The sequence below is a fragment of the Prorops nasuta genome, unplaced genomic scaffold (assembly GCF_024137725.1).
Source record: "Prorops nasuta isolate Cenicafe-Biocafe unplaced genomic scaffold, Cenicafe_Pnas_1.2 PNAS00422, whole genome shotgun sequence".
NCBI lineage: Eukaryota > Metazoa > Arthropoda > Insecta > Hymenoptera > Bethylidae > Prorops > Prorops nasuta.
This window is the reverse complement of record NW_027117218.1, coordinates 1-25,011: the sequence shown is the minus strand read 5'-3', so window position 1 is coordinate 25,011 and position 25,011 is coordinate 1. Positions and strand designations below refer to the sequence as shown.

Genomic DNA, 25,011 nt, shown 5'->3' with positions numbered 1-25,011 from the left:
TGTGTAATTGCAGTAGTTGCTTAATAGTATTTTTTGTTTAATAAATGTATGCATATATGAAATACCTCTATTGGGCCTGCATACATCATTGGACTAGGAAAAATAGCAAGGATTGTATCATCAGGATTTAAAATACCCTCGTCTAGAATGGCTTTGTGTTGAAGTATTCTTGTTTGTAGCGGTACATCATCGTCTTTTGTCCAACCACCCAAAGGATGTAGTAATAAAACTGGATTTTTGAAGCCTCGTTCTTCCAGTAAACGTCTTCTAGTATCCTATAATGAAGCGAGAAAAAAATGAATTTTTATTCCAAATATGAAATACAGATTAATAAAGTTTACCTGCATTAATAATGCATGACCATTATGTATCGGATTTCTTAATTGAAATGCATAAACGGCATCAGCCTTCATCCGCTTACATCTCGACCTAATCTCATTTGGCGTTAACCTGTAGTTATCTAAACCGTCATACCATTTAATTCTTTCTAAAACTTCTACATCACCTCCCATAAGCCAATCTCCTGATTCGTAAATTATTTTTACATAAGGATGATCTAAATTGTGAGTTCCAAACTGCCAGCCACATCTTTCTTCCTTTCTATGAAAGTAGAACTCTGGTTTTCTTACTATAGCTACTGCTTTGTTTTTGTACTTTAATGTTACAGCTGATAGGCCCTCTAATCGATTTTTGTCTGCTGTAGTTAATGGTAACACTATTGGAATGGACTGATTTATTTCTTTACCATTATCTAAGAGGCACTTTAAATGTTGAGTCTACAAAATCAAAGTAAATGTTGACTAATCTTTAATTGACGCAAAAATATAAAATATGTAATGCTCCTTTCTGGAAATTGTTTAATTATACCTGTAGATATTGGTCTTCCCTCATAAAACCTGTAAGAGGGGCTGCCCAACCTTCGGATAAAACTTGTAACCATTGCAAATCTATAAAAAATATTTCTAATTTTTCAAGAGATTCAGCCTCCTCTTTAGTAGAAACTATTCTTGACTCTGGTACAAATAATTCCCTGATTAGCTCAACAGGTTTAGGAAGGGCTGGTATAATACACTGTTTTTCCAGAAGGTTAATTACATGCGAGGCTGACTCTTCCAAAGTGCAATTTTCTGTAGTTACAATTAAATCAGGATTCAGTGGCCTTTCATACATTTGATCAATTCCTGTGAAGCCTTTTATTGCACCTTCCCTAGCTTTTTTGTACAACCCTTTCGTATCTCTGGCTTCGCAAACATTGAGAGGAGTATCAACAAAAACTTCAAAGAATGGCAAATCAGAAACTTGATGAATCTGTCTAGCCATTTGTCTGTCTTCTTCAAAAGGAGAGACAAAACTACATAAACAGATTTGACCACTATCCGCAAAAAGCTTGGCTACTTCAGCTACTCTACGTATATTTTCCTTCCTATCTTCTTTGCTAAATCCTAAATTATAATTTAAACCACTCCTCACATTATCTCCATCAAGGCCATAAGCAGCTATTCCATGGTCTACTAAAATAGCCTCTACTTGGAAGGCAATAGATGTTTTTCCTGCTCCAGATAAACCAGTTAACCAAACAGTACAACCTCTAAATCCTCGCACACTTCCAACAGCCTGGCCTCTTTTTGCTCTAGACACTTGATGGGCCTGTTCCGATACATTTGTACTAGCCTAAAAATTTGTATAAATTATTCATTGTAAAAATCATATGAAAAATAAAATTTATTATTAGTATTTAAATAATTGCAAGAAACAAAATATTCATGTAATATTGTTAAAAAAGAATACTATAACTTGGTATACTTACAGAAATTCTTTTATTTGACATATTTATAGTATATTAAGGTAAAAATATGAATATGCAAACAAGTTTTTATCGAGTGGAACTTTTGTTGGGCAGAGCTCCGAAATTTTAATTCAGGCTCTTATAATAACTATAACGATCGAGTTTCATTTCTGTTTTCAATAGTGAGTACTTGTGCGAATAGTTTAATTATATGCATTGGTTCTATCAGCAATTATCAGCATTAGAATCAAATTGCAAAACTTGCAAAGTTCATTCGTTCTTTTGTTGATTGGGGTTGGGGTTAGCGCGTGAAAATTTTAGTCGAATTAAGTCTATAGTGACGGCTCTAAAGCCTGAGTTCTTTCGTTTTCCGGATGACACTGACGCTGATGCTCTGACAGTATACTGATTATTGAGTAAGAGTATACTGACTGACACGTCAAACAAACCCAGTCAAACCTTGGAATTTTATCTATTACAATCCATTCCGGCGCAACTATTTCCCTCTCCTACTTCATTCTATATTTCCAGTACTACTCCTGGCCCCTGATTTTCCTTCATATCAACATCCTTCTACAAATTATAAAAGTTATAAAAGATAAATTGTATAGAGTTATCATTATATATAATTTCAATGTGTAAAACTTTGTGATAAATTAATTTTTTAAATTTATTTATTTCTCTCATCTCTCTAATAGTATAATCAATTTCCTATATGCGTCCTTATGCGATTATATATTTACTACTCTGTGACATTGGGAATATAGATTAGCACATCATCATTATTGTTATACATTATACCTATTTATTTTATAAAATTTTATAAAAGTAAATATTACTAATAATGCTACAATAATGTATAAATTAACTATTAATATACAGGCCATTTTCATACTTGATTATAAATATTAAAAAACATTTTTTAATATTATTGAAAAATCACTTCTTTGATAAAATTAAGATTTATTCTTTTACTAAATATCGAATTAATTTTTTATATATTTAATATGTCATTATTAACAATTTTTTCGCAGAACGAATTGTGAGAGTTCTGTTTCGTCAAAATAATAATATGATTTATTAATATTATTAATTGGCAGCTAAAAAACTTGTAATATTACTAATAGAGCTCGTCGTAAGTTCGACAATTGTTGAACAAATTCTAATGTACAGTAAGTATGTACAGTCTATATTTAGAGAATAGACTTATGTCGAAATTTGTATTAAATTTAAAAGAATTAATTTATTTGAATCTGGTTAAATTAATGGTGCCATTCGGTAGCCTTTCGGTACGAAAAAATCCGGTTTTGGGATGATGTGGATGAAAATAGGCTTCTTTACCGATTAAGGGAAAATTGAAATGCTGAATGAAATATTCCATAGTAAAGGATGTCATATACAGAGGCTCGGTAAGTGGACCAAAAATATCATCTACATCGCCAAGATACAAATTTCTTTTTACTATTGGAGAAGGAATGAATAGCGGTGTTCCAATATGTAAAAGATGCGTTGCACTCAGCGGCTGTATCACTAATTTTCCAAGTTTCCTTAAATGTGTTTTTATCAGACCAGCAGGAAACAATATATTTCCAACTGTTCGTATATGCTGGTGTTCTGCAGGATTATACACCGGTAAATTATTAACGGTCCTAAAAATCAATATTTATAAACATCAACGTTCAATTTTTAATTGTGAATTTAACAATAATTTTAACTGTTATAATGAATTAGTCACATTTAAATATGTCCATATAAAAGGCATAAGAAAAGAAACGTATCGTAATTAAAATATGTATTTCGAAATATAATAAATGAATAATATAAAATATATTGTATCTAGGCGAATATATATTAAGATATAAATAGAAATAATAAAATATAAATTTAAACCTACGCTTCTAACGCTGCTACTGTGGATATGAGGGGTCTGTCCAGATCCGTGGTAATCGAAATCGTGATTTGATTGGCTTCTGGCTCGTTGGAAATTGAAACACGACGTGAACTGGTGGATTGAGTTAAAAGGGCTAGTTCACGTGAATTTGTTGCCATTGCCAGTCGATTTTCATTATTATTGTTTGGTTCATTTGAGTCGGATGATGACTGATTCGAGCTAGTTGGTTGATTTATTCGATGCGAACTTCTAGATCTTCTGCTTCTGGAACATGAAGGCTGGCTTGTGCTCGAAGGCTCATACGATTCACATGAACTTGAAGCTTCGCACGAACTTGACGGTTGATGAGAATTACTTGTTGATTGACATGAGCTGCTCGGTTGACACGAACTTAAAGATGCACTTGAATTCCAGGAATCAAATGGACTAGGTACTCTTTCATTTGGATCTCGATTTTGATCATGATTCGAATATGAATTTTCACTTGAACTGGACGAGCTTGTTGGTTCCATGTTGCTAATAAACGTGGATTCCAAATCTTCGAACCTTCGAACGTTGTTATCGTTTCGAACTTTCAAACCGTACTAAACCTGAAACAGTCGATTGGTTTATATTTAGTGTCAATGACTTTTTAAACTCATAACAAAAAAAATTGTTTATGGAATATTATCTATAAAACCGCCAAAATTTAAAGTTTAGTTGCTTTCCTAAACACAGCGCTAGTATCAAATACAGCAAATACTGTATATAATGTATAGTATGTTATCCTCGGTAATAGTCGGCAATCCTCGTGTGTAATATGTGGTCTGTTTTTCTTCGCTGATTGCTACACTAGTCCACCCATACAATGAGTTAAAGTGAGAAAACATATGTTTGTATCTTATTTCAACTAATTGCACCAGTTCGATAGTGTAGAAAAAAAGAACAGACCTATGTATCGCAATTCGCATCGTCGTGAGCGGTGAGCGTCGTGAGCGTAAGACTGTAGAGTTTATCATATATGATTTATTTTGTAAACTCCCATAGAAATTAGAAAATGTTGAAGAGAAATAAAATCTCCTTCTATAGACGGAGCGAATTTTTGTTAAAAGTTTGTAGATCATATTTTGCAAAATCACAAAATGTCAGTTTTAGTCAAAAGGTAAAATCTTTCTTAATATCTGCTAATAGTAAATAAACTTTATTCTTTAATTAAATTAATTTTAATTATAATATTGTTTTTTAGACAATACAAAAAATTTATCCTAGGAGGATATTCTCTGGGATACAACCAACGGGTAGCATGCATATAGGGAACTATTTGGGTGTCATTAAAAAATGGGTAGAGCTGCAAGAGTCCAAAGAGGATGTGATTTGGAGCATAGTTGATTTACATTCTATCACATTATCCCAAGTGAATTGTTACTTAAATTTATAATTAATTTGCTAGTTTAGAATTCAGTTTTCCTTATGCAATTATAATTTAAAATTCAGGATCCTAAAAAATTATCAGAAGATATCTTAAAGATGACAGCAACTTTATTGGCTTGTGGCATAAGTCCTCAGAAAAGTATATTATTTCAGCAGTCTTCTGTACCTATGCATACACAGCTATCATGGGTACTTGGTTGTATTTCAACTATGCCAAGGCTTGGGCATTTACCACAGTTTAAAGAAAAAAGTCAAAGCATTAAAGATATTCCACTTGGCCTTTATATATATCCAGTCTTACAAGCTGCTGATATATTACTGTACCGGTATAAATGTTTTCAGTGATTCTTGTAATTAGTGTTTTATTTTTGTAGTAAAAAAATTAATCCATTAGTATTGATATTGTAGAGCCACTCATGTACCAATCGGGCAAGATCAAGTTCAGCATATTCAGTTAGCTCAGGATCTAGCAGAAAGTTTCAATAAGAAATTTGGAAATTTATTTCCAATACCCCATTCAATGCTTAGTGGTATATATATATCATGTTCACATAAATCTATATTATTTGAAAAAATATAACTTCTCAGTATTAATATATGTGATTCCTCCTAGAGAAATCCAATAGAATAAAGTCTTTGCGTGATCCCAATAAAAAAATGTCAAAATCTGAAGAAAATCCAAAAGGTAGACTAGATCTACTGGATGAGCCTCATGTTTTAAGGAGTAAAATAAAAAAAGCAGTCACAGATTTTAATTCTGCTGTGACTTATGAACCAGAAAATCGTCCAGGTGTATCAAATTTAGTAACTATACATTCTTTACTAGTTGATAAAACACCTGAGGAAATTTGTAAAGAGGCAGAGGGATTGGAAACAGCACAGTAAGATCTAAATTAGTTGCAACTGAAAAAGATCAATAGGTACAGTAACTCTAATTAAACAAATTTTGATGCAGGTATAAATTGTTATTAGGAGATGTAATAGTTTCCAAGTTAGCACCAATACAGGAAGAAATATCAAAATTATTGGAAGAGCCACACTATTTGCAACAAGTTTTAGAAGATGGTAACAGAAAAGCCACAGAAATAGCAACAAATTGTTGGTTAGATGTTCAGAAAAAAATAGGATTTAATATTGAAAACTTATGCAATAAAAGAGATACATCAAAACTTAGAAAAATACTATAATTTATTGTATATAATTAAAGCATAAATATTTTATTTTATAAATTCAAAAGTCTATTCACTCATATCAATAACTAATTTACCACGTAAGTGTCCTTGTGATACCCTCTTGTAAGCTTCAGGTAAATTTTTAAAAGGATAAACTTCTTGTATAACAGGTGTTAGCTAAAAACAATACTGTTAGACTTGGTCTTTTTATTGATTAGAGAGAGAGAGAATCGTGAGAAAAAAGCTGTACCTTTTTATTTAAGACAAGATCTTGAATTAATGCCATTCCTCTTTTTGATGGCGCAAAAAATGCCCATCTCACCGAGCCTTGATTAGATACATGTGGCAAGTTTTGTCTAACTATGCTATTAATGTTTTGAAGCGAACCGCCAAACAAACCATGTTCGTCGACATTTTTTAATAATGGCGAATTTAATGTTATAAAAATATTATGTTCATAGCCTCTTCTTTTCACATCATCTACTCCTTGTTTGCAGCAATCCAAAATTATATCGTAGCTACAAGATATTATTGTCGTTACAAATTGATTTGACAGGGTCTCTCATACCGACATTAAAGAGTGAAACGCGTGTCAACGATACAGCCTTATTTGAAAATTGATAATAAATTAATGTAGTATTTGAGTGTGACGTTGAGAAAGTTTCTTTTCTTGAAAAATAGTAAGATATTTGAAAAAATGTATAAAAGATTGCATGTTACAAAAGCAACTAGTTAACCCTTGTTTTTGTAAGTCAACTTTCATGTGACAGCAGCAATCACATTTATGAAGTTAGCACCCGATAAGGGTTAAACAATTTTTATCCCTTTTTTTGAAAATCCGACCATTTTATTGGAAAGAGTAGCTCGTGGAGTCCTTATAATTCTACAATAAGTTTGAAATTCGTCGTCAAATTACACTTCATCGTTAACACATGCTTTCGATTTTTGCTCTGTAATGTCAGTATGAGGAATTTCATTAAGCCCCCTGTATAATAACATATTAACTTACGGCCCCTCACACTTTACATTTATATCAACCTTTTCATCTTTGTAATTAATAACTTTATCAGCCCCTAATCTTTGGAGCATTTCTACTGCATCTTCATTGCATGTCGTCACGACCTACACAATTAGTAGAAGTATTTGATTGCATTATTTTATGTGTGAAGAAAAATTGAGTTTATTTACATTGATATCTTGAGATTTTAAAAGCTGGATAGCCATTGTTCCTACTCCACCAGAGCCTCCCAATATAAGAATCTTTTTTTTCTTTTCACTTTCCTTTCTTGTTCCACAAAGGAGGCCTCCAGTTATCCACAGTGCAGAATATGCAGTAAGACCCGCATATGGAATACTGGCTGCTTCAATATGCAATAAATTCGTTGGTTTTGAATTAATCTGAAAAAAATATTCAATTATCTTTATGATTTGATCATTAATAAATATAAATTTAAACCTTACCAATGAATCATCTATAGCAATGTATTTAGCATGGCAACCTTGTTGATTAATAGGTACAACTCCCCATACATCATCACCCAAGTTCAAATTACTTCTGACTGCATGTCCCTTCAATACGATTTTTCCAGAGAAATCTCTACCTAGAGTAAGAGGAAATTCCACATTTTCATTGTAATTACATCTTAATTCGTTAACTATAGATCTGGTTCTGCGCATAAGATTCAACGTTGTTGCTCCATAACCCTCTAAAATTAATAATAAATTATTAATATTGATTAAAAATAATTAATAAGTCATGATTTACCTGTCATTAACACATCTATTGGATTGACACTGGATGCTTCCACTTTAATCAGAACTTCTGTTGGCCTTGAAATGATAGGTATTCTAGCATTTGACAAAGCTAATCCTTTTAAACCATCATAACTGTGTATCTGCCAGGCTGGCATTTTTTCCTCATTTTCCTTATTTTCTACTGACGCTTTTGAGAATGCTCGCCTTAATATACAGCGATTTTTTACCCTCAGTTTGGACAAAATCGTTCTTATCATCTTTAAATTAAAACTGTTCTATTCTTGTTAACAAAAATTACACGCTACTTAGGTTATGTTAACCTGTAAAATATAATAATTTTATAACAATTAAATATAACTAAATCATTGAACTCACATTGAAACATATTTATATTTATATAATTTTATATTTTATAATGATTTAATTTTCGATAATTTTTCTTACCGCGCTTCATTATCAGTCGTACAGTCGTACCGGTTACTTTACTGTTTCCTGTATGCCGTACCGGACCGGATAAGCTACCAAGTAAATACCAATACTTGTGTAAGCACTCAACAGTCAACATGGTTATACTGAATGAAGTTACTGTGCACCAGTGCGCCCTGTGCACTGTGCAGAAAAGATATAACATTAATGTAGCTGCAGTAGATATTACTTATATGTTCTAGACATATTTATTACTTTAAAATGATAAAAAAGTAAATTGAAAACATAAAATTTAAGATACTTTATTAAAATATTTGATCCTAATAAAGATTGAATGTTAATGACTATAAATTTTAAATAGAGTTTATCCGTATGAAACTGCAGTAGTAAGAGTCAATGAGTATAAGGACACTTGTTTGATTTTACCATATGAAACGTTATTGCTCAACAAACAATTACAATTAATTATAAAATGCTTACAATATAAATAATATTTTAAGATTTACGAATATAAGAAAGCAACTATAATTCACACACAAATATGAGCCCAGCAAGATTAATAAAAATACAATATTGATAAAGGAGTATTGTTTCAGCGATGGAAGCTAGAATGAAAAATGGAGTGACGATTGTTTATTAATTCTTTTTCGGGTAGGGTAGTTGGATTGGGGGGTGTCCGACGGTTTCTCTTGGGGATAGCTGCTGGAGAGCAGGGTTTGCGCATGCCTGTTATTGATCTCAGGATCGCTATAGTTACGCCTTGATATAGGAGACCATCGGGTTTCGCGAGGACGGCGACTTGATGACGACGAAGTCGCTCATCTCGTGCGAGGCTGACGCGACGGTAAGTTTGTTTAAAAATAAAACAATAGGAAAACGAGAAGGGAAGTAACTATCGCTTACATCGCGAGGACGAGCCAGAACCGATTCAAGAACGGTTAACGATCGAAATTCGAACTCTGAGCAGGTTTCTATTGGTCGAGGAAGCCGCGAGCGTTACCGAGGTACAACGGAAACCTCCGAAGTGTGAAATCGGTTAAGATCGTGTGTTCAAAAGCATTAGAAATTCTTAAATAAAAAGAAAAGCAAGAAGAGGATAAATCAGGGTAGAGATTGAGTTTGGATGGGCGTGAGATTGGTGGTGGGACGTTGCGAAAGGTGTGTAGGTGCTTTTCGGGAGCGAATAGCGGGTACGAGTGTGAGTGAGGATGGATATGTGGACCGAGATGGCGTTGCCATCCGGAGGTTGTTGAGGTTAGGTAGAAAGGAAAGAGAGATGGAGAGAGTGCATCGTGAGCACAGCGAGCACAGCCAGAGAGGATATTGACATTTTCGTCCAGAGGGGAGCGCATTTGCGCTCGCGCACTCTTCTCTCTGTGTGGGAAAGTGCCAGCGGGGTTGGAAAAACTACAGCTTCCCCCACCCCTCTCCCCTTTTATCCCTCTCTGTTTCTCTCATGCTCTCTGCATCAGTGAGATTCCCTTTCAACAATAATACCATCATAACCATATCCATACACATTTCTCCTCGTACACCAAGCCGAATGAGCTCGTGCAGGAAAGGGAAAATATTTATTTGTATTGATGGCATTTTTGCCTACAATATTATGGTGTTTTTGCACCTGCTTATGACGTCTCTCTACCACGTTGGTGAGGTTCGTTTTGAATATAATGATAGAATGACGCTCCTACACTATTATACTCACTTTCATTGTATTAGTGAGATACTCCCACTACTGTATAACTACACTGTTTGTACACACAACTAGTGAGATTGTTATACCATCATAGTATGATCTTACTCGTGCAGCATTCAATTGGCAAACACTCATATTCGTCTTTTTAGACCAATCTTGTACTAATTTCTCTCTGGCATTTTAAAAGCTTTGTTTATGTTATGGGTGTGTTTGCAAATACTCGGTAGTCTCGGCTCCGTATTCGTGTCAGTGTCCATATCATGGATGCTTCACGTATTATGGAAATATCACGTTGATACAGGTCCCGCGTAAGTGAATAAATGCAACGATCGCCTTCGAGCTTTCCTAAAAAGTTTTCATAGTTGTATTGTGTAGCAGGTATCACTGGAACTTAGTCAATTTTATTGCAATTTTAAAGAACAATCGTAAAGGCAAAAGTTTCTCGTGAAAACATTTATTTTTCTGCCTTACTTATAAAAACAATTAAAACGCATATAAGCACGACACAATATTAAATATTCTTCAAGTTCTCGCTAAATTCTCAAAATGAAACAATTATTGAGAATTAAAGAAAATTTTTACACTACCTTTGTAATAGTGAGATAAAAATTGCCGTACCGGTGAATCGTTGTGGTTATCTCAGCGAATTTCAGGGAATCTAAAGATTGTGTGCAAAATTTTGAGTTTAAAAGTGTGCACGAGAACGATATAAACATATGTATAATGTATATATTGGATTAGACGTGAATAGGTTGATATCTAAAAGGGATGATGGTGTGAGAGAAGCGGAGACACACGGATATGTGAGAATAGTAAGTGTAAAATGGCGTGGGAGGTAGAAGGGTCGGTGGGGATGAGTTGTTAGTGGCTCCTCGGCCGATCCTGCAGTATCCATGGCTACGTCGTCCGTGAGGATTTCGTGGCTAAGGACGAATTATTAGCGCAAGTGCAAATTCTGGAGAGCCGGAGGTTCATCTCCAGCTGCTCCAGGATCACCTTCGTCGCTGTCGTCCCTCGTGGAAGCCACAACCATCCCAGTCCGCCATACTTGAAGCCTCCACACCCTCGCTATTCCCTCTCTCTCTCTCTCTCTTTCTCTCTCTCGTTCTCCTGTACACCCCTCCCATCTTTCTTTCTCTTTTTACTCTACTACTCCATCTCGCTTCAACCATTTTTCCAACTCGCTGATTAGCCTCCAGGACAACCTTCCCGAGGATGGTGTGAGTCACCCTTGGGAGGTTGGATCGAAAACTCGGAAAGGGAGGATCCCTGGAGAGAGGAAGAAACGTTGTAGAAAAAAAAAAGAGAGTGAGGAGGAGGAAGAAGACGTAAGGGGAGAGAGAGAGAGAGTGAGAGAGAGAGAGAGACGTAAAGAGGGACAAAAGTGCAGTGGAAATGGACAGATGCGAACAGACGTGAGACGAGAAATCCTATGAAGGAACGGCTGGGGTAAGAAGAGATAAAGGGGCTGATATATGTGTGGAGAAGCTAGTGAAAAGAGATAGGATAAATCAGACAAGCATAAACAGGCGGCTGTATAAAAGGAAAGTGAGAGATTCGACGAGCGAGACTGGTAAATGGAAAGAAATAAGGAATTCTTTCTTGATTCGGACGGTGGGTGGCGCGAGGCGTTTCATCGTGCATCGGGAAAGCGGGTGGTGCATCCTGCCTGGCGCAGTGTTTACCAGAGCGCTAGGGCGAGGTGCTTGCGGATAGGCGGTGCCGTCTATACTCTCTCGTTCCACCCTTTTTAACCCTTTTTGCCATTGAAACGCCAAACAACATTCCAGCCCCCTTTTATCACCGTCTTTACCAACACCGCATTCTTCTCCGTGTCGTCTGATTATCCCTGTCTTTCTCTCCTAGCCGAATAAACCACGAAAATTACTACAAATCTCCGAATCTCCTGCAATACGATTCGATACAATTTTTCTCCAGCCAATCCCTTTCCTCCGGTTCGTTTTTCTCGTCCATCAGTAAATTGGTGAATTCTATCGATAATTCGGAAAATGCGTTACTCGAAGACATTTATTTCGAGAAAGTGTTAGTTTGGTGTTAGTGTTAGTTTAAAGTTTTTGTTGCGTCGTGAATTTGGTACTCGTGCACTTTGCTCGTTTCCGGTGCACTCCCTTGCTCTCACCCTTTCTTTCTCTCTCTCTCTCTCTCTCTCTCTCTGATATGTCGTGCTGCGTCGTGAATTCCGCCGATAAACGCCCAATTCCCTGAACCTTCCAGTCCCTCATTCACACATTGGGCGTGCTACCTCGGAAAACCCCTCATCCCCTCCTCCAAAAAACACGAGAAATTCATCGATTCGGACAAGCAGCGAGTGTAAGATAAAACTCGACTCTCCGTTTTGGCTCGTACGTTATATATATATATATATATATATATATATATATATATATATACACACACAGGATTCCGCAAGAATTGATCGAATCCAGGTGTTTTTCATTTAAATGCAATCAATTTAGGAGACGCGTAGTGGTGTTTAGGTTTGCTGGAATTTTTAGAAAGCGACGATCGTAGGGTGTCATTCATTTATAGGTAGGGGGCACTACCAAAATCGATATGGAGTTTGAAGAAGGTCTTTTCGCCCACGCCTGATACGCTACCTGGGCGCCTACTTTGCCCCCTCGTCCGACGGAGAGCGACTAATCAGAGCCCTGAGCCGTTCGAGGCTTCTCCTCTACCTGTACTCCATTCAATACCCTCCCCCCCTCCCTCCCCATCCCTATCCGCCCAGAATCCATTAATCCCTGAATTCACCCACGGACAATCCGTGGCCCAACGATTCTTATCCAAGATCAATGCAACCCCTGCCAATTGTCGAATTATCTAATCCAATCGGAAGTAGAAATGCTGAAATTTCATCAATTTTCGTGTGCAGCGGAAAATTTCTATTTAGTTTGAGAAATTCCGTCCAATCTCTATGATGAGGATCGGGGGTTCGGAGTATGGAGGGAGGTGTTGATCGAAGTAATATTTTTAGACTGAAAATGAGAAATTAATTTGAAGGTGCGGAAAGGAGGTAGGACTGGATTGATTTAGATTTAAAGGCGTGCGTGGCCTGGGGAAGTGCGAGCTTTGTTGGTTCAGTAACCCCGAGCGTGCCGGCACTATAATTATCCACTGCACTTCTGCATGACCGATATTGTTACCTTATCGATGCACAATCAGCGGGGTGAACATTTCCTTGCGCAACCGCTTATCGCGATCGACTCGCGAAGGTTCACGAACGTCACTCTCACCCAGTAGTCATGACCTTTCTTGGCCAGACACGAAAACACTGCAAGAACAACACTCGCATATTTATTCGTTTCGCTATAGATTCTCCTTTCTCGACTGAATTGTAAACATTGAGTAGAAATTTAGAAAATTTTATCCTTTACTTTATATATCGTGTATCGCCGGGTTTACTATTATATTTACTCGTACTACTTGGCTTAATTTCTCGTATTCGGGGCATCGATAGATATTAGTTCCAATTAACCTTAGATATTCTGCAACGTAATACGTTGTATTCTTGATAGAGTACGACGAATTATTGACCTAAACTACTTATCCTTCTATCAAAGAGAATTTTTAAACGAACAGATTTAATTTTTGTTGCAGCGATCATGCCAGGGAGAAGCTGATAACCTTGCACGGCCACAATAATGTGACAATAAAAAAAGCTTCTTCTACTATCTGATATCTTGGGGAGTTTCATCCCCTGGTATACAGTGCTTCCCATACTGAGAATCGAAGGAAAGGAGAGCATAAGACAGAACCGAACACCGAGATTTGTATTCTCGGTGTTCAGGAAACGGTGCCAAAGGTCAACTGACAAGCCAACTTAAAGCTGCACAGTGTAAAGAAGTAAAGACTGGCGAGAAGAAAAGCAAAGAAAACTCAATCATCAAGAATAAAGTCAAACAAAAAAAAAAAAGAAAGAAAATTCCCAGAAAGGAAACGCCGGGAAAATCAAGGAGGACGAGAAAGAAATCCAAACGAAACACCTTGGGAGAATATTGAAGTGAGAAGATTTTGGCTGGTCGAAGCCAGAAGTTTTTGGGGATAATTGAAAACATCATTATCATTCGACATTGTTGAACTTTGTAGAACGTCCTTGAGTATCACTAGGTATTACCTATCGCAGAGAAACTGTCGAATATTATTATTGGTAGTCAAGACAGTGAAAACGTTGGGACGTGACTGGGGCCAGTAGAAAGGAAGGATAATAGTCAGACGAGGCGAAAGAGACGATTATACAGCATTTGGAGATCGCTGTGGAGGATAAGGAATTTAATAGGGCAAAAGGGGGGTGATAAGGCTCGGTAGAATGGGCAACAAGCTGTCTTGCAGCTGTGCACCCTTGATAAGAAAGGCGTATCGTTACGAGGATTCGCCATGGCAGGCGGGGGCCAGGGGTGGAATGGGAGGAAGTGGAGGGCGCAGAGGTGACACTGGCCACTTGCTCAGGTGCGGAAGCTTAAGAGAGAGGAAGAGGTGCGCATACCATTATCATTCAACCATTCAACCATCCATTCTTATCGCTATCTCTATACCTATTTATCAAATTTCAATTCTACTTTCTCTCTCTCTCTCTCTCTCTCTCTTCTTTCACCCTTATTATTTTTTATTTCCCACCCCCACTCTCATGCATCGATCTCTGCGTAATTTAATCACATTTTGAGCCAAACTCTGTCAAATCCAAAGCTTCTACTTCTATTCAGCACTATTCTCCCCTTTTTCAGCCGTCTTAATTCTCTTATTCGTATATGATAACGTTCGCTCTCCGTCACTTTCTTATATCCGCTTATTTTCTTCTTCGCTTTCTAGACTACTTTCTCAGTGTTTATATCGCAAAACTATAGAAAATTTTTCTGTGCGATTCGTTGTGTGGATTATTTAAATGGGACAAAATAATGAGGAGAATGTTTAGGCTATGGGCTGAGGTATTCCACGTGAGCGCCAGCGGTGCCGGGACGGTGAAGTGGCAGCAGGTATCGGAGGATCTGGTTCCAGTAAACATAACCTGCGTGCAGGATTCACCCGAGTGCGTCTTCCATATCACTGCGTACAACAGCCAAGTCGATAAGATCCTTGACGTTCGATTGGTGCAACCAGGTTAAACTCAGTTGTCCTCAAAAGTTCATCCCTTTTGTACTTCAACATTGTTTTAATACATTCTTAAAATTATTTTTAGGAACGAGAATTGGTCAAGCATCGGAATGCTTCGTTTACTGGAAGGACACGGTAACTAATGATACCTGGGGACTCAATTTTACCTCCCCTATCGATGCCAAACAGTTCAAGGAATGCTGCGTAAGTTTTTAAAGCGTTTGGAAGAACACGATCGACAGCCACGAATCCTCTTTTATCGTTTAAATTATTTCCAATGAAATAAAATTTTTCATTGAACAATGTTATTTATACTTAATGTATTTTCTATGATGGAGAGAGGATTTTTTGAGTGTTGGGCGAATTAACTGAATTGATTGATGATTATTCACGCAGTCACCGTCATTTAAGATGTCGAGAAAACCGTCATCTTCGTACTCGTTGAGATTGGAGCCGCCCAACAAGCAGAAAATTAAGACACGCCGGAAGCCAGTTTCCACTCCTGCATCGCCAAGTAGATCCAGAGAGCCACAGTGCACCTGCATGACCCCGGAACAATTTGCGAGACTTCGCAGCCAGGATCCAAGATACAGAGCATCTTGTGGTGAGGATACATGTATATATATATACATTCCCTCTCTTTTAACTCCTCCTAATACTCTTATGTAAACTATAGAAAGATTTTTAAATGAAAACTAAATATCAATTTATTACCCCAATAAATTTAATCAATAATCATAATTTATTTCTTAACTGATTTGCATAGAAGTATTTCAGTTGTAATGTTTAATTAAATTTTTACTAAATAATTCTACAAAATTATATCGGCCCTCACCGTTGGTTAATTGCTTTATGAATTAGACATTATTCGATTAATATATTGATTAAGAATCGTCAATTAATGCAATTTTTTTTAGGTCCGTCGACTTTGCCAAGAACGATGGCACGTTCGACCGAAATGGAACCAGGCCGTGACAAGATAACAACGGCCACTTCCAGCGCATCTCTATACGACAACGTTAATAACGCAAATGCTGCGCAAGGAAAAACTATGAAACCCGGAGAAGCTGGCAAGCAGAAAGACAAGCAAAACGAGACTTGCCAGACTGGACCGAAAACTGCTAATATCGGAATTGGAACTGCCAATGTGAGATTAATAAATGCACTTTTAATTAATTCAGTTTATCTTTTAGATACGACAGGCTACTTTAATTATATACAGGGTGGTGAAACAAAAATAGTGAGAAAGTTATTTTAAGAAATAAATATTTTAAAAAATGCTCATATACTTCAATTTTTACTTTGAGGGGATTTTTTTTAATATTGTCAGCTGCACTAAGTATACAAATAGTGTAAGGGAAAGATTAATTTTAAAAATTCTTTAAATATTATTCCTGAAAGTTACTTAGTAATTAGCTTTTCATTAGACTACCCTAAATATACTAATTACAATTTTATTTTTCCTTTACTTAATGTCTTCGTTTTCTTAAAAGCCTCTCACGAAAGAAACGTTTACAAATCTATTAAAAATTTCTAGATGGACAGTCCAGAGGAGAAAAATTCAGGAATTTCACCGAAAAAATTACTCAAGGGTGATTCTTGCCAACAAAACGGTACCGAGTTGTTAAAATCGGAGGGTACCCAGGCTGGAGGGACCTTGCAGAACAAAATTTTGAGAAAGGAACAGCTGCATCATACGAGATCAGCAGACTATACAGAGTTGGAGATGCAAAATGGCAATATATTCAATATAGTTAACAACAATCACAGTAGAAAATCAAAGAGCAAGAGCACCGATGATATGAGGATCGAGAATGCACAGAATGGTGGAATCAATCTGGACTCAAATACCCTGAAGAGGATGTTGAAGCCAATGTCGAGCATTGATAGTCCAGTAACGTCACCGGAAATGACGAGAAAGAGGCATGGACACCACAGTTATCATTATCACCCAAGCAATAACAACCAAAAATACGTCATTCCTGACACCGAAAATGAGAACTATGCTCATCCATATCGTACCCCTTATAACAACAAATTCCAAGGATCCAGAAGCGTTCACGATATTGGAGGAAGGCAATACTCTGGTGAGAAACCATATCACATCGTGAAAACCATATCGTCTCTCTAAAAATTTCAATATGTTCGAAAATTATTATCTCACGTTATACTCGGTTCTCCAAATAATTTCATCCGGTGAAATATTTCATTGTTGGATATTATAGTTTTGAAAATTTAATTTTACCAAGGTAGTAATCTCAGCGAGAGTTTTTGTACGCTTCATCAGTATAGAGTAGATGCGCGAAGCTTTTTTGCTTGGTCTTTTCGATTCATGCGCTTTTTGGGGGTTGAGAGGGGTGACATCACAGGGGACTTGGCAATCATCTGCACGAGGCTGTCGCTCTGTTTCTCAGGTGGAAGAGGGAGGACGTACTTAGATTTGGAACGTAATCGGTGTACAGGTGATATGTCCCCACCATCCGACAACGTGATCTTCGACAACCAGTGTTACGCAACCACCCCGAGTTCTTCCAATGGAAATTCCGACATGGAGCAACCGAACCACTGCAATTCTCGCAGGTGCAACGGGGGCCAAGCATATCAGCAGCAGCAACAGAATATGCAATCCGTTTCAACACCTGGTAGCCCCAGCAGTCGGCTACTCCTCGAATACGAGATGCACCTGAGGAACACCCTCGCCAAAGGCATGGACGCCGAAAGTTACAGTCTCAGAACATTCGAGGCTCTCCTCACACAAAGCATGGAAAACCTCGGTATTCATGCCTAGTCTTTAACACATTTTCCCTTTCTCTGCTATATTCCCCGTTGAATCTCTTATCAACCTTGTAATAACCAATCCGAAGCATACAAAAAATGTCTTTATATTCAATTTTTATTAACACATATGCATACTCTCTCCTTCTTCTATCCTCTTTCCATAAATTTTCATCAAACACCATTATCATCCTGTTGAGTTTTTATCAATTCCATATCACGTCCCATTATTATCAACCAGCCAAGCTTCTTTGCTTTTCACTCGGTTTTCCTTCTTCTCGATGGACCATCATACTTAATTTTCACTCACTCATGTATTCATGGATATATGTATATTTTATATGATTTTCAGAATTTGCTGATAACATACCATTAAACGTGCAACGTACACCTCATGTTTCACGTAGACGTAAGTGCATCATGTCATGTATCATTCCGGGATGCTCGTTTCTTGTAAAAAGTGGATTAAAAGGGAGGGGGATGAAAAGAAACGTATAAAGATTAAGATTCAGAACGTCCAAACATTTTTCTTAACAATTCGAATATTTTTTCAGGATCGAGCTCCAACAAATCGTCCACTTTGCCACTTTCTTATCGTTACTGTAACGAGAGGCAAAACAGCAAGGATAGGGATGGGTACTACAGCGACAGAAATGAAATTATTCGTGAGAAATTAGAGAGGGAGGCTGAGCGTGAGCGTGGATATTTGAGTGATTATAATTCGAGGTAACGTATCGTCGAATAATAATTTATTTATTTTGTTAAGTATTTGATCTTTATTATTTATTTGTATAACCTGAAATCATAAATTTCATTTGTTCATTTTTCAAGGTGTGCCAGTTGCATCGGTGAGTCAGCTCGTGCCCAATGGTTTCGACATTCCGATGGCTGGCAGTCAGGAAGTTCAACTTTTGGATCGGGAGCTTCGAGTTCGATAAACCCAACGTACTCTGGTCATAAGAGGGAATCACCCTGGGACTCCCTGCCATCCCTCAGGCACGAGAACAGTCTTAACGACAGTGGATATAAGTCAAACAGGACCGATTCCTTCGAGCAAAGGTGATGAATCGGTCCAGATCTTAAATATAATGTTAAGAACAACAATTTATCATAATTAGGAACACTATTGTTTCATATAATAGTTGAGGATAATCTTTTAAATATAAAATTGATTTCCCCATGTACCGATTTGTAAAGATCATTTGTCAATTTTAATGTTCCATTTTTCAGGGGTACTTTCGATCGACAAGACAGCGTTAGATCGGATTACATGTCGGACAGAGATGGCAGATACGGAATTGTCCAACAAGCTTCTTTGGAGAGCACAGACTCCAGACTTTGCTACTTGACTTCTTCAGAGGTGAGTCTACAAAGTATCTATTATCCTCCACCACTTTCTCCTCCAACAAGATAAAAAGTTTGAGTCGTACGAACTTTGCAGTTTTTCTCTCCTTTTTTTAAATTCCAATAATTCGCGAAACGATTGAAATTGCTGCGCAATATTTGTAATTTTTCCTACACTCTATCTGTATAAAAGATAATCAATAGGACGTTCATTATCGTGTAGATAAAAAAAGTGATCCAAGCCCTGAGAAAATTTACTGTGTAATATAGTTTAAACTGAATATTAAATGGGAAAGTAGAGAAATATATATATATAATTTTTTTCAAGAAAAATAAAGATTGATTTTGTAGGTTCGCGTGTGATTGCGTGTATCCTGAGATATATCTCGTTGGATACGAGATATTATAGGGGGATTGACAAATGGGAATATCTCGGAGTGGCCCTGCTCGCGATTCATTTCAATCAATCGAAGTAGAATCCGGTGGATTGGTGAGGCAGGAGGCTGGTAGGCTTTATTTTTGTTGTTCTCCATCATCCGCTGTTTTATATACAGTTGCAACGTCACACGGATGGGCCGTTGCTGATAGGGCGGGGGATGAAATTTCCAACAGGTGCATGCGCAAACGCAGTTTTCTTCTGCGTTCCACTTTTCATCCCCCTGCAACTCCCTTCCAACCCCTTTCGATTCCTCTCGCATCCCTTTCCAACCCCTCCCATCGCGTCGACTCCCTGTAACCCTCCCAAACTATGCCCTAACCTTCCCCTACCTCTCTCCACCCCCAACCCCTCCCTCTTGTACCCATCCCAACACCCTTTCCACCTTCCGCGTCGTCCATAAACTATTTCGCCCGAACTGCCACGGAAAAAGTCAGCTTTTACAGTCAAACCGGAAATGTAATTACGAAAACGAGCGTAAATTCAAAACAGCCACGACTAATTAATTCGCCTCGATTATCTCATAGAATTTTCAAGAGCCCTGACACTTTCAATCGCTGCAGGAACTTTTACATTGGAATTAAATGTTTTTTTTTCTCTTCTCACTCAAAGGAACGTTCTCCCTTTTACCCCAGGGAAAGACGACGGGTGCATCAATTTCTGCTAATTAGCAAAGGGACGCGCATTTGCCCCCACTCTAGCTCAATTAATTTAACCAAAAAATCAAGAATGAACGCACCGAGCATCGCTAAAATAGACGGAAGCACGAGGCGTATAAAATCACTGCGACTAAATTGGACTCGCTGTAACATCCGTGTAACACACACAACCTAAGAATAATTATCCTCCAAATTAATTATCATCCATAAAAAGAGAAAACGTATTATAAAATTTCGAGTTGTACCATTCCAGTAAAATTGGAGATTTGGGAATGTAAATATGGGGTGCAGGTTTAAACAGATGTTAAGGTGTCGTGGGGAGGAGGAGGAAGAGGAGGAAGGCGAGTCACCGGTGGTATTAGAATTGCAAAGGCTAGGGGATAAATTGACGAGACAGGTCGGTGAGGCATTCGCGTTGTACAGTTGTCGCAATGGTTTGGAGCTTTTCTATTCTCGTCCCCTCCCTCACTCTCGGACCAATTGCACAGGAGGTTCCCCTCCCCCTTGGGTGGCAGAGAGAAAGAGAAAGAGAGAGAGAGAGAGAGAGAGAGGTCGCACCCCTCCATGTTACGTGCATCCCCTTCCACGGAGATTCTGACCTACCCCTCTATCCTTTCACAAGGGCTGTGGTATTGATTCCCCTCGCAGTGCTGGCAGCTCTCTCACTTCCATATCCACCAGCGGCAGTCCGGAGCTAAGCGCGTTCGTCTGCAAAGCTCGGCGACTCGGCCAAACTACCATCAACTAGGAACAATCCTCTTTCTCCCTCCCCTCCTCTCTCTCTCTCTCACACACACACACACACACACACACACACACATTCACGCAAACTCTTGTTCTCCCCTCCTCTCTCTCTCTCTCCCTCTGTCCACTCGATCCCAGCCAGAAACTTTGACTGGCGCAACCGGGAGAACTTCCTCCGTGCCTATCCAGCTCATAACCAGCCACTTCCGGTTCACGCGTGCTGCTGGTAACGGTACCGGACCGGATATCGCGCTGTGACGTCATCGAGCCTCAGCCTCCGGACGGATCTCATCTCTCATCGACTGGACACCCAAGAGAGAACCAAAATACTATTTATTCATGAGAGAAATTTATCCAAACTTGTACAATTATCAGATCGACACTGATGAAATTTGTCGGTGATGGAGTTACCGGAAGTTGATGAATCAAACTCGTTGCAAGAATTGGATTACCGAGATGATTTGGGATTCGAGTGAGATTGCTTTTGATTCCGAAAGAAACGAGGTTTTCAACTGTGTGGAGGATTCGATGCAATTGAAATTTTCTGGTACAATTTGGATATGCCTTTGACAATTCGAAGGGATTTTTGGTGAATGAGAGTGTTTACTTGTACGAGGATAGTGGTTCTGCAGTTTTGGATGTTGATTTTGGTGAACGATCTGGGTCTGGATGTTTCGTTCAACGTGGAGGACTCGTTAATTGAATTCTCGCTGACACAATTTTCTTTTCGAGTTGGAGAGGAGGAAGTCGCAGTGGAAAAAGCAGAGCGGGCAATTTAACGGAGACAGTCGAGTGTAAAGCAAGTGGACAACTTCATTTTTTCGATTCACCACTGGTGCAACCACTCCAGCACTTTCTTTGCTTCTACGTGCAACTGGTGCATCAAACGTGATTATTCACTTTGGCTATTTCTGCCTCGACTAGAAAAAACCTACCCCTGATAGAAGAGGGTTTGAACTCACACTAGCCAGGGGACTCTTCTCGTTACTTCTGCTTTCACTCGAAGACCTGTATATATATATATATATATATGTATCTGCATATATGTATATGTTCACCTCAAGGTCAAAAGTATTGAACAAACGGCCCTCGAGATCTGGCCCATCGAGAAATTAAAAAAAAAAGAGTGAGAGTCCTCGAGTTATTTTTCAATTGAAACAGGAAAGTAATTCTGTTACTATTGAAATCGGAGAGGAAGAGAGGATATGAGACCTGATTCATTTTTCAAGGAAGAGAAGCAGAGAGGAAATTTATAAGAATGTTTGAACGCAGCTTTGAGAGAGCAATCACAGTTTGGTTATTATACGAAGAAATTATTATTATCTGATGATTCCACGGTTGTTGGAACTCTTAAAGAGGCTTCTAGATGGATAAAGATTAGCGTACGAATGGAAATAGCCAAGAGATGGAAGAGGGTATCAGTGATTCGATGGAAGATTGGGATTACGTTAATCGGCGATCCACTTAATAGCTACGAAGAAATTTATGGTCTTGGATGTCTCTCTCTTTCTCTGCTATTTATATTATATCTTTATATACGATCTTGCATTATACATTTAATGTTTAAACGTCTTACACTTTAGCCATCTCTATATAATTATCATCAATCTTGCTATTGTTGTTGTAGCAAGTTGCTGTGTTAGCCCAGTGACTTTGTACCTGTAAACTAGAGGTGCTGAAACTTACCTTCGTTAACGTTAAACTCCAACGATTAATCAACGTCATATAATTATTGCTCGCTGAATAACTATATTAGACTTCTGTAAACTCAACTTAATCCCAAATTGAATTCGAGTTTTGTCGATGCTTTGCAATAATTCGAGAATCCTGTTGTTAATAAGGAGATGAATATTTAAGAATGATATCGAAGCTTATTTTGATTGTGTTAAAATAACGAGATAGATATTTCATGATGATAATATCGAGATTTGATTGGAATTTGTTAAAATAACAAGATAGAAAATTGTAGAGATTGTGCTCGAAGGATTTTAGAATCAAACGTATAGAAAACTCGTGATATTTTCAGATGTAACATATTTTTCTATGAACAATTCGTATTGCAAAAAGATTTATATTTACTCCGGACAAGGATAGGCGTATATCTGTAAAATATATGAATTGTTGATTTAAAAACGAAGATGGATGAAAGATAGTAGTTTCGAGGATAGAAATTTATTTTAGATTCTATATACACTTAGTGGTCAAAATTCTATTTGGGGCATGGGGCAGAAATAATTTGGGACCTCGAGGTATCTCAAGTTAAAAATTGAAGAGAGAAATCAAAGTTTAAATCAATAGACAACAAAATATTCTTAAGTGCTGGGAGAAGCTTGAGAAACAAATTGAAGGCAGATCCGATAGGAATATTTGAAGGGTGGAGTGTTTCAAGGACAAAGTAAATGACGTAGGACTCGTGGTGGGGGAAGGACAACAGTTTTACCGTCAAGCTCTCTAAATAGAGAGATGAGTTTCGCTGTGAACACACAATGGTCGACCTGTACAAGCTATTTTTCTTCTATTTCACCTGCACGATCACCCTGTGCTTCTTCAGGAAACTCACCAAAGACACGTAACCAAGTCACGTCGCCATTTCCAAAGGAGTCCTCCAGACCCTAAACCAGAATCAAGAATCTTATCCCCCCCCCCCCCCCACCTGCAAAAAGGAAATCCTAAAATCTGTCTGAAAATAAAAATTGAGAGAGAGAGAAAAAAAGAAGAAATTTCAAAATATAATGAGGAAAATAGTGAAAATAATTGTCAGGAGCCTCGAGAGACGTTTGAACTATAAAATACAGAGAATAGAATAGTCGAGATAAAATCAATAAAGTTTCGAGCAGTACAAGACTTTGATAGAAGCGAATAAATATTACAAGCAATGAAGAGGAAGAAGTAAACGATGAAGGAAGGGTATAAAAAATAGTATTTTTTGGTGTACCAATGATGACTCGGTTTACTTTCTTCAGGATGTGGCAGAGGCGGGTGGATTTGTCTGTTTCCTCCACTAGGGGGATGATGTATTTGAGCCAGGTATCTTGGTCGTGCAAGGATCTCAAGGAGGAATGATGGTTGAGCCTAGATGGTCGAGAAAGTGCAAGAAAAGTAGCCAGGAAATTTTGAATCCGAGCAGTAGCTACACGGACTTGAAGACTTTGCACAGGCAGCAGTGCAAGAAATATTTCTGTCTGTGCAGACGTCACACGATAAGCGTGATCTGCATAAACGAGTCGCGAAAGCTCTACTGGTTCAATTGCAAGAGTGTCAGGGAAAAGGTGAACTTTGGCCTTGGAGAAGGTTACTACTACAAATTGCTGAGGATCATTAACGGGGCATTGAGTACCTGGGCCCAGCGATACGTCGATGGATTGAGCTTCGCTCGCAAGGAGATCATGTACAAGATCAACGGGACAGCCGAGAGAAACATGAAGCTCCTGAAGGAGGGTTGTTACTGCCATTACCATCCTCACATTACAGCTGACGCCTGCAACGCTGACTTTCTCAAAAAAGTCGTAAGTTCTTGGCCGAGCGATAGCCTCAGAGGGATTTGCGAGAAACTTCGCGGTATGACCAATTATACTAAAAAGGTAGAGACGTCAGTCCCCTCGATTTTATATTCTTCTAATTGATATTTTGTCTTCTGATATATATAGATCTTCAATTTTTCTCTTTTTATTATTCCTATTTCATTATTGTTTTTTATTTTTTTTATTTTTGTAACTATATATATATATATATATATACGGATGGTGCATAGATTCTTTTCAATATTATGATCCCATTTTGATATTTGACTCAAAGGTTTCGTATGCTC

General features: G+C 37.8%; 5 protein-coding genes across 5 annotated transcripts; 2 read left to right on the top strand and 3 right to left on the bottom strand.

Moving 5' to 3' along the window:
* Positions 1–65: 65 nt before the first annotated feature.
* Positions 66–2,275, bottom strand: LOC136785499 (bifunctional 3'-phosphoadenosine 5'-phosphosulfate synthase-like; the record flags this gene model as incomplete). Its single annotated transcript, XM_066746547.1, has 4 exons — positions 1,808–2,275; positions 868–1,671; positions 342–776; positions 66–275 (listed from the first exon to the last, which is right to left on the bottom strand). Coding segments are annotated over exons 1-4 (1,470 nt in total), but the record flags the coding sequence as incomplete, so codon positions are not given.
* A 473-nt stretch (positions 2,276–2,748) lies between these two features.
* LOC136785494 (uncharacterized) lies at positions 2,749–4,243 on the bottom strand. The gene is made up of 2 exons (XM_066746543.1): positions 3,681–4,243; positions 2,749–3,435 (listed from the first exon to the last, which is right to left on the bottom strand). The coding sequence occupies exons 1-2, from the start codon at positions 4,187–4,189 to the stop codon at positions 3,030–3,032; spliced, it is 915 nt and encodes a 304-aa protein (XP_066602640.1). The 5' UTR covers positions 4,190–4,243; the 3' UTR covers positions 2,749–3,029.
* Positions 4,244–4,601: 358 nt separating this feature from the next.
* LOC136785496 (tryptophan--tRNA ligase, mitochondrial-like) lies at positions 4,602–6,274 on the top strand. The gene is made up of 6 exons (XM_066746545.1): positions 4,602–4,818; positions 4,903–5,070; positions 5,151–5,413; positions 5,496–5,617; positions 5,701–5,968; positions 6,043–6,274. Exons 1-6 carry the CDS (start codon positions 4,714–4,716, stop codon positions 6,272–6,274), a joined length of 1,158 nt encoding a protein of 385 aa, XP_066602642.1. The 5' UTR covers positions 4,602–4,713.
* A 25-nt stretch (positions 6,275–6,299) lies between these two features.
* LOC136785495 (reticulon-4-interacting protein 1, mitochondrial-like) lies at positions 6,300–8,600 on the bottom strand. The gene is made up of 7 exons (XM_066746544.1): positions 8,459–8,600; positions 8,025–8,334; positions 7,721–7,965; positions 7,448–7,657; positions 7,269–7,381; positions 6,510–6,777; positions 6,300–6,436 (listed from the first exon to the last, which is right to left on the bottom strand). Exons 2-7 carry the CDS (start codon positions 8,269–8,271, stop codon positions 6,326–6,328), a joined length of 1,194 nt encoding a protein of 397 aa, XP_066602641.1. The 5' UTR covers positions 8,272–8,334; positions 8,459–8,600; the 3' UTR covers positions 6,300–6,325.
* Positions 8,601–9,239: 639 nt separating this feature from the next.
* Positions 9,240–19,434, top strand: LOC136785497 (protein still life, isoform SIF type 1-like). Its single transcript, XM_066746546.1, has 12 exons — positions 9,240–9,284; positions 13,755–14,603; positions 15,067–15,251; positions 15,331–15,449; positions 15,642–15,849; positions 16,163–16,392; positions 16,783–17,332; positions 17,660–18,019; positions 18,373–18,429; positions 18,575–18,746; positions 18,852–19,079; positions 19,251–19,434. Exons 2-12 carry the CDS (start codon positions 14,464–14,466, stop codon positions 19,432–19,434), a joined length of 2,433 nt encoding a protein of 810 aa, XP_066602643.1. The 5' UTR covers positions 9,240–9,284; positions 13,755–14,463.
* Positions 19,435–25,011: the final 5,577 nt, after the last annotated feature.

Coding starts and splice junctions, on each gene's coding strand:
- LOC136785495 (XM_066746544.1), bottom strand. CDS start 8,271: ATGATAAGAACGATTTTGTCCAAACTGAGGGTAAAAAATCGCTGTATA. Junction 7,382..7,447: donor TAAAATCTCAAGATATCAAT/GTAAATAAACTC, acceptor CTAATTGTGTAG/GTCGTGACGACATGCAATGA. Junction 6,437..6,509: donor ATCTTGTCTTAAATAAAAAG/GTACAGCTTTTT, acceptor TATTGTTTTTAG/CTAACACCTGTTATACAAGA.
- LOC136785496 (XM_066746545.1), top strand. CDS start 4,714: ATGTTGAAGAGAAATAAAATCTCCTTCTATAGACGGAGCGAATTTTTG. Junction 5,071..5,150: donor ATTCTATCACATTATCCCAA/GTGAATTGTTAC, acceptor TTTAAAATTCAG/GATCCTAAAAAATTATCAGA. Junction 5,618..5,700: donor ACCCCATTCAATGCTTAGTG/GTATATATATAT, acceptor GATTCCTCCTAG/AGAAATCCAATAGAATAAAG.
- LOC136785494 (XM_066746543.1), bottom strand. CDS start 4,189: ATGGAACCAACAAGCTCGTCCAGTTCAAGTGAAAATTCATATTCGAAT. Junction 3,436..3,680: donor ACAGTAGCAGCGTTAGAAGC/GTAGGTTTAAAT, acceptor ATTGATTTTTAG/GACCGTTAATAATTTACCGG.
- LOC136785497 (XM_066746546.1), top strand. CDS start 14,464: ATGGGCAACAAGCTGTCTTGCAGCTGTGCACCCTTGATAAGAAAGGCG. Junction 16,393..16,782: donor TCGGAATTGGAACTGCCAAT/GTGAGATTAATA, acceptor AAAAATTTCTAG/ATGGACAGTCCAGAGGAGAA. Junction 18,020..18,372: donor ACAAAGCATGGAAAACCTCG/GTATTCATGCCT, acceptor TATGATTTTCAG/AATTTGCTGATAACATACCA.